This window comes from Sarcophilus harrisii, chromosome 4, assembly GCF_902635505.1.
Source record: "Sarcophilus harrisii chromosome 4, mSarHar1.11, whole genome shotgun sequence".
Lineage (NCBI taxonomy): Eukaryota > Metazoa > Chordata > Mammalia > Dasyuromorphia > Dasyuridae > Sarcophilus > Sarcophilus harrisii.
This window is the reverse complement of record NC_045429.1, coordinates 329081281-329089733: the sequence shown is the minus strand read 5'-3', so window position 1 is coordinate 329089733 and position 8453 is coordinate 329081281. Positions and strand designations below refer to the sequence as shown.

At 42.9% G+C, this 8453-nt stretch overlaps 1 protein-coding gene across 3 annotated transcripts in view; it reads left to right on the top strand.

Moving 5' to 3' along the window:
- Window positions 1-481: 481 nt before the first annotated feature.
- HROB (homologous recombination factor with OB-fold) overlaps window positions 482-8453 on the top strand; it is a 28828-nt gene continuing 20856 nt past the window's right edge. For 2 of the 3 annotated variants that reach the window (XM_031966032.1, XM_023502444.2), the window contains exons 1-5: window positions 482-802; window positions 1614-1664; window positions 4350-5471; window positions 6671-6754; window positions 7863-8000. In XM_031966032.1, the coding sequence (XP_031821892.1) occupies window positions 497-802; window positions 1614-1664; window positions 4350-5471; window positions 6671-6754; window positions 7863-8000 (1701 nt within the window). In that variant the 5' untranslated portion in view covers window positions 482-496. The remainder of the gene's footprint in view (window positions 803-1613; window positions 1665-4349; window positions 5472-6670; window positions 6755-7862; window positions 8001-8453) is intronic. The other variant, XM_031966034.1, reaches the window with a different exon arrangement.

Below are 8453 nucleotides of genomic sequence, written 5' to 3'. Positions count from 1 at the left end.
GAGATCATTATATACTTCAACAACAATACTAGATGATGACCAGTTCTGATGGACCAGGCCATCCTCAGCAACGAGATCAACCAAATCATTTCCAATGGAGCAGTAATGAACTGAACCAGCTATGCCCAGAGAAAGAACTCTGGGAGATGACTAAAAACCATTACATTGAATTCCCAATCCCTATATTTATGCCCACCTGCATTTTTTATTTCCTTCACAAGCTAATTGTACAATATTTCAGAGTCTGATTCTTTTTGCACAGCAAAATAACGGTTTGGTCATTAAAAAACAAACAAAACAAAACAAAACAACAAAATAAAACAAAACAAAACAAAACAAAACAAAAACGGAAGGACGATTTGCTCATCTCTAAATCTAGAACCGAGGGGCAAGTAGTCCCTCCAGCAGGAGCCGCTGGCGGGCGGCGCCGAACTCTTGGCTTTGCCTTTAAATTCGGAAAGAAGAGAGGGATTTACGTCCTCCGGTGAAAAATCAGATGGTCCCGCCCCCTCACCTCCCCAACCACTCCTTTAAGACGTCGGTGACGCAGGCGAGTGGCGGCCGTTTCGAATGCAGGCCCCAGAAGTTGCCTTTCTCCAGCTGGTGGCTGGCTGCGGATTCCCGGCCCGGCGCCCCGCACAGTAGGAGCTCGGCCCGATTGCCTGGCCCGGAGCCCGGGCCCGCTTGCTCCCGTCCCTCCCTGCGCCGGGCCCGGGCCCGCTTGCTCCCGTCCCTCCCTGCGCCGGGCCCGGGCCCTAGCACATGGCGGAGGATGAAGGGGAGCCCGCCCGCAGTCTCTCCGGTAATCACTCTGGCCCGCGGAGTCTCCCCGGCCTTTCCCCTTCTCCCCCAGTCCCCACGTGGTACGGTACCTGTGCGCCTCCCGCCCTCCCGCTGGGCTCGGCGCTTCTTCCCCCTCGTGGCCCCGCCCCCGGAGGAGCTCGCGCTGCTGTGGAGGGAGGGGGGAAGCTTCCCCTGCGCTACCTGTTGGCTGCGCATCCGAGCCAAGCCCTTGGATGGTCTCCTGCGAGGGATTCTCGTCCGCCTCTTTCCTCTTCCCAGCCCCTTCCCAGCCCTCGCCGCTGGGACCTTGCATGGGCAGGAAGACCCTTTCTGTGGTACCCCATCCTTCCCCAATCAGCCCCAGTTCTATTAAAAGCCCAACTGGGGAACCTTACGTTTCAATCTCCCCCAGGCCCAAGTTGGGGGGTCTGGTTGTTTGAGCCTTTAAAAGTGGGTAATTGCTGAGCCCTCTGGCTGAGACTAGGTTGCGATTCCGACCCCCCATCTCTCATTTAAGTGGTGGCTCTAGGGCCGCCCTGGACAACACTGGGCATCTAAAGGCTCTTGGTCCCAGTTTTGTCTCTAGGTCGATCCGAACTAGGGGTGGGGGTTGCAATGAGGGAATGCCGCCTGTCTTTTGTTCCCCTTCCTTCTAAAATTCCAGCAAAATAACACAACAATTTTTTTAAAAAATCAGTCCTGACAGTTTTGTTAGGTCATTAGAAGTGGGAAGAGAAATGATGAGGGCAGAATGTACTTGTAAGTAGTAACTTTCTCAGATACTTCTCCCTCTCAATCTCTTCCCCCAAATTGCTTTATTTTCTTTTCAGGCTTATAGTTTGCAGAACCTATTTGCTGTGGAAGATGAATTTGAAGATGAGGTGAGGATGCATTTGTGATCTGAGATGAGAGAGAAATTTCTCACTTAAGCTGTAAACATTTTGGCCTAGAACGTATCCACCTGACTCCAGTCCTTTCAGTTGATTTTTATGGTAGATTTTCTTAGTCTTTGAGAGACTGGAAAATAAAAAAAAGCTAAACTCCTAATTATGCATCTTGAAAATAAGCCCCTCAAAATGTGGTTTGTTACTTGAAATCTCAGAATGACTTTCCATTTAAGTATATTGTTATGATGTATTTGAGATAGGGAAGGAGCATTTTATAAGCTTTTTGAGAGGCAACATGATGTGATTTCTACCATAGATCTCATGAATTCAGGAATTGCAAAGTGAAGTGTCCAGACCAATGTCTGTACTAAATTTATTAACAATATTAGGAACCACCAAGCCAGATTGCGGTGGGATTAGAGGGCATCAAACTATCAGTGAAGGGCTGGCTGGCTCAGGTTGGAAACAATAGGTTATAGCTCCTTTATTGATCAGTAGTGGAATATGGCCCATGACTAAATAGCCTTTATATTTCTTGTTTGGGAAAGATGGGGAGATGCAGTCTTTTTGAGAGTGAAGAAAGGGAAGGAGAGAAAAGAATGGAAGGGGGTTAGCATTAGAAAAAAGTCAAAAGATCTGGTTTCTGGTCCTGGCTTTGTTGTCTTATCCTGGGCAAACTACTTATATCTCTCTAGATCTCAGTTTTTTGGTCTGTAAATGTACTATATGATTTCTAACTCTCTCAGCTTTCAAATTCTAAGAGTGTAGTTTTTTATTAGCTTATGAAACCCCAAGGAGTGAACTTACTTATTCAAGGTCATGTAATGATTCAGGTACAGCCCAGGAATGAAACTCAAATCTTTTTGATACTGAGGTCTAGATGTTTAATTTTTTTCATTGTTGTTTTCTTGGTACTGAACTATGATCTCATCTCCCAATTCAGACCAGAAACTTAGCTCTAACTTGTAGTCTTAGAGCTGCCTTTGTTAGAGAGGTTAAGTGACTTAGCCAAGATCACACAAGCAGAGTAACAGGCATTTGGGGAGCATTTACTAGGTGCCAGGCACTGTGCTAGACATACATACAGCTAGGATATGTGTCAGACTACCAAGCTTCTATCTGCTGTGTTGGGCTGATTCAGTAATAACTATCTAAATATATAACCACTAATATAAACATAGCTTATTCTTCAAGGAATGGGCAATGGTCTCAAGCATCAATTGTTGTCCTAATAACACGTAATATAATATACGCTTTTTCCTTCCTCCCCCCATTTCCTCCTCATCAAAATGCTTTGATGTGTATAGTTTTATATGGCTTTGTGATAAAATTTGTGTGAGGAAAGCAATGCTAAAGATGCCCCCTACTCACTAGGCTAAACTAAAGAATCCCTTCTTTTGAGGGAGGAGGACATGGAGCCACAAAGTAGGGCAATCGATCAGTAAGCATTTATTAAGCACCTGGTCACCTCTTCAGAACTGGTGTCTTTATGGCATGGAAACTCCAAGTTTTTTGTTTTCTCGATTATGAAATTCAGAACTGTCAGGTTTTCTTGAACAGAAGGTTTGCTCTTGCCTTGTCTCTCAGCTTTGGAGAGGTGTGATCACAGGCTAAAAAAATAAAGACTGTTGAACTAACCCTTTTTAGTCTTGCCAGGTGACAGCAGAGCCTTCAGTTACAACAAGGGAACAGCTCTGGAGCCTCAAGATTGGATTGGGAGGAGGTAGCATCTATGCTCTATAGGATTCATCTCTATCAGTGAAAATGGGAAGACAAGTCTTTCCCCCTCCTCCCATGAATGACCTTATGCCTAGGAAGGTGCTTTTAGGAAGGCAAGGAATCCATAAACATTAGGCATCATTTGGGCTTTATCATAATTGTTATTCTTTTGATTGCCAGTTCTAACCCTTAAACTAAGTCCTTCTAGGGTTCACTGGCTGTTATGATAATATACTAGGCAGGAAATAATCCTCTTCTGGACCTCCTAGCCAGCTTCCTGCTGATTAAAGTCAGCAGTTTTGATTGATTCTAGAGAACAGATCTTTTGAGCTTGAAAGTGTCAGCCTTGCTTCATTTACCAACTAGAAGCTTCATATGAATTAGTCTGCTAGAAAAAGTAGCTACTAACCTCCCTACATTTCAGAACATGTAGGATATCTTCAAAGGACTATGTACCGGTGTGGAACTGGTGAGGACCATATTGTCAGTGGGAGGATAGAGCATGGACATGGGCTTGGAACAAGAGATCCATTCCTAGTTGTGTTGACAGAAATGATCTGTAGCCTACACCTTTAGTTGCTTCCCAACAACAAGGATAATCAGTTGATATTTCTAAGATGCTTTCAGTTTCTTGGATAAGGACTAGATTTTTATGAAACTATGTGGCCCCTTGTTTTATTCAGCTCAGTAACTGTTAAATTGTATTAAGATATCCTTCCAAGTAGATTGTTATCCTTCCTGTTTTAACATCATGCATTGAAAAAGGCATAAAGTTCAATCCAGGTTGGTATAAAATTAGGCCTAAAGGACAAAATGAGAGGAAACGATAACACTTTTGTTTTCTCATGGCTTCTTTCATGTATTAGTGCATGTATCTGGAAGAATGTGTGCAAGATTCTCTTTTTAATTCAAGCAGCTATCCCAGTTGCTAAAACCTGGTTCCTCTGGTCTTATTGGCAGGATTTCTTGTCAGCTGTAGTGGACACTGAAAACCAGTTCTCCAGTTCGCTTTCTGTAAATCCAGGATGCCTGAAACCTATGTATTCCGAGCCCAAAGCTGCCAAGCAGGCACTGACCTTGGGGCAACTGACGTCCTGTTCCACTCTTCCTCCAGGGGCTTCGAGCCTGTCAGCCCAGGGTCTCAGACTCTCTTCCCCTAGTGTGTCCACGGCAGGAGGGGATTCTCCTTCTAAGACATCAACATGCCTGAGATATTCCCCTTCTCCCAGTTTAGCTGGAGGAACTAAAGATCAAAGTAGCGTGACCTCAGGAGGAGTAACCACAGAACCTCATGCACTTTTCTCTCTTGGAAAGCAACACCCAGGGCCAGGTACCACTGTGACAAGTAAACAGAATGAGTTCAGTTTGCAATCATGCATGGAGCTGAGGCAAAGGGATGCAAGTGGGCCTATGAAAAGCCTGTTTCCCAAGCAGAAGGAGGACCCTGTGCAAGTTAAAAGGCCCCGGTTGTCTGAGCTGGGAGGATCTTGTTGTCAAGGGTCAATTGTCACCAGACTGCCTGAGCCCCTACTTTCAGATCCCACCACTTGCCATGAGACTCCAAAGTTCATTATGAGACCTGGTGCTTCCAGCAGACATACTTTCCCATCTGGTTCACGAATTCCCACTCAACCCATCCCCTGGCAAACTGGTCCTAGGGGCAGGCATCTCCATGTGCCTCAGCCTCTCCAAAGTGCTAACTGTTATGCTCAGAACAATTTTCAAAATAGTTCCTTAACATCTCAATCATTTCAATCTCCAACTTCCTGGGAAAGTAGAAAATCTAGAATTCTAGGGCCAACTGTTCCCAATCCAAACTCTTCTCTTGTGCCAGTGCCTAACTCTATTCAGAGACCCTTAGAGTCCCGAAGGCAGGTCTCTTCTGTGGGGTCTCTTTTCTCCACCCCATCCACCCCCTGTTCTTCCCTGGCAGCCTCAGGGATTCTTCAGACTCCTATAGTCACAAATCACCTTGTACAACTAGTTACTGCTACCAATCGGACACCCGGGATGCCTGCCCATTTACCCACCCGAGCCAAAACACGCCGCTTTCCTGGACCAGCTGGACTCTTGCCTCACCAGGTAAATGATATTCATTTAGCTAACTTGAATTTCCAGGAAGAGGGGATAGAGGGATTTAGCAACAATGTGTCTGGCAACATTTTATCTGTTTGGTCAAGAAGTAGTATTCCCAACAAAATCTATACAATAAATACATGTAATCAAGCAAAACAAATTCCCACATTATTTTATGTCCAAAAAATATTGTTTTGACCATTACATTGAATTCCCAATCCCTATATTTTTGCCCACCTGCATTTTGGATTTCCTTCACAGGCTAATTGTACAACATTTCAGAGTCCTATTCTTTTTTTACAGCAAAATAGCAGTTTGGTCATATATATTGTGTATCTAATTTATATTTTAATATATTTAACATCTACTGGTCATCCTGCCATCTGGGGGAGGGGGTGGGGGGAAGGAGGGGAAAAATTGGAACAAGAGGTTTGGCAATTGTCAATTCTGTAAAGTTACCTGTAAATAAAAGGCTATTAAATAAAAAATATATATATTGGAAAAAAAAAAAAGAAGAAGTAGTATTCCCCACCACTAGGAAAAAAGGGGAATAAAAATGGTGCTTATAGTGCAAAGTGGCAAAACAAAGTAGGAAAAGGTGCTTAATCCTCCTAGCAGAAGAGATGCAAGTTAGCAGTAAGGAAGAATGGAGTTATGTCTGCAAGGACTTGGCAATCACATCAGATTTAGGACCCTGGATCAGTTGAGATGCTATATGGGCTGTTCTAGGGGCAACAGAGACCCCTGCTATGAGAATTTGATTTCTAAACAAGTCAGACCAACTCTTAATAAACTTGTATTTTGAGGAATGTCTGAGTAGAGCCCAAACGTTTAATTGGGAGCTAGTGACTTCTTTTTGCTTCTGGACCACCCTAGGACAAAATTTTTAGGCTAATCAGCTAGTTTGAAGAATGGAATATGATGATACTGTTCTATTCTTCTAGAATCTCAGGATGGGAGGGGTCCTGTAATTAACTGGCCCTAACAAATAGCCTCTTCGGCTCTTTGAGCCAGTTGCAACTTCTTCATATTCCTTTAAAGATCTCCAGAGGAATGTAAGACTGTTCATGAGATTACTGAAATATGAAAAATATAATAATTGTTCCTTATAGTTTTCTTGGACACATTATGTAACTCATATGCAAAATTGTACTAATAACAGCTTCTGAGTTTTCTCATTCAAACTACATTCTCCTTTCTTTTAGCACAGTGGAAAAAATCTGGAGGAGATCATGATTTCAACTCCTCAGATTCCAGCCCATGGTGCACTAGCTAAATTCCGGACAGAGGTAATTTGGTCAGTGGCTATTGCTCTTTTGCTCAAATCAGAATTAGATTTCACCATTCAGTGGAATGATCATATGGGAAGAAGCATCCCTGTTAAGCGTTTCGGAATGGGCTCTTAACAATTTAATAGCTTGGACTTCAATGATATTATAGGATCAAAGAGAAGACAGCCACAAAAGACCCCATTGGATAGGGACCTAGTCTCATAGATCAGCTAGATTCTATTTGATAGCACAGATTTACACTTACTCTCCTTCCCCAGACTGGAATTTCTGCATCTAGAAAATAAGGGCTCTAATATCTTCATCCCACAAGGTTAGGGGTAAGACATAGTTATTTTGTTAAATTATAGAGAATGACTGATTGGGTGACTAGAACTTTTCTTCCAATAAAGTGTGGTGAACAGTAGGTAAATAATTAACACTTCTGCACCTCAGTTTTCTTATGTGTAAAATGAGGTATAGGGTTGTAATAGGAGCAGATTTGAACTAGATGGTCTCTAATGTGTCATCCACTTATAAATTTTTGATGAGTTCCCTGTAGCCAGATCCCTGGTTTTATGACTCAGTCATCCATCCCAAACACTGACTCTAGGTAGTTATCTTTTCATTTGAAGGCTTTTTGTCTTTGGTTTTGATGTTTTAAAATACTTTTATTTAGTACCACCATCCTCATCTATTGAGCCTTTTTTTTTCCCAACTGTCACAGTAAATAATAATCAAAGGTCAAAGCATTTATGAGTTGCTTTGGGGCTTTAATCAGCCTTATAGAGGCCTTACAGAGGGCCACTAAATTTAGAGCTAGGTAAGGAAAGGAGCATGTGTCATTTCATTTTTCAGCTGAATCCCCATTGCATCCAAAGCTGTTTCTGGGCAGATCTACACAAAATATTTAAAAATTTTGCATCTTTAAAATCAAGACCTCCAAGAGGATATAACAGCATTTTCCTGGACTGTTAGTGAAAGTATTTCATCTCTAAACTTTGGCATGGATAAGAGATTGTGTTTTGTCTAGAAAAGAGATCTATACTTTCTGCCACCCATTTCCCAAAGGAACTATAGTGGGATGGAAACTCATTCACCCAGGTGCCTCTTCCCACTCTTGCGCCAGGAAGTACTTAGCTCCCAGCCTTCAGGGGAGGATTTTGAGCGTGGCCCCTGGCTGACTATGAAAGCTGAACTGGGACTAGATGACCAAGACCCTGCCTGCTTCCTGCACACATACAGTATTGTCATGGTATTGCGGAAGGTAAGAGGGAAGCTATTCTATCTCACTTCTTCCCCCACCTACTCATGAGGAGAAAGGCTTTTCTTTGCTTTCTCCAAACCTATTCCTCATATGGTGGTTCCATCCACCCATATATATATCCTTGACTAGAAAGAGCTTTAGTCATTGCTCATCTCTGGGGTATATCTAGGTCCTAGAGTGGGTTTAGTGGAACAGTAAGAGCAAGTCATCTTTCAAGGGTGAGGTACATAGGGTACATTTGGTAGTCTACCTCTGTGTATCTAATAGAATATATCTAATGTATCTAATAGAATATATAAATATTAAAAGAAGTAGAGAAGTGGAAGATTAATCAGTTTCTAGGCAGTGTGGGGATGCAGAGTTGAGTGTTCCGTTTAGATAATCCTTAGCATAGAAAGTGATTTTACTTGGCTTGGTATAAATGGCATCTCCAACCTGTAGCTCCCTGCTCCC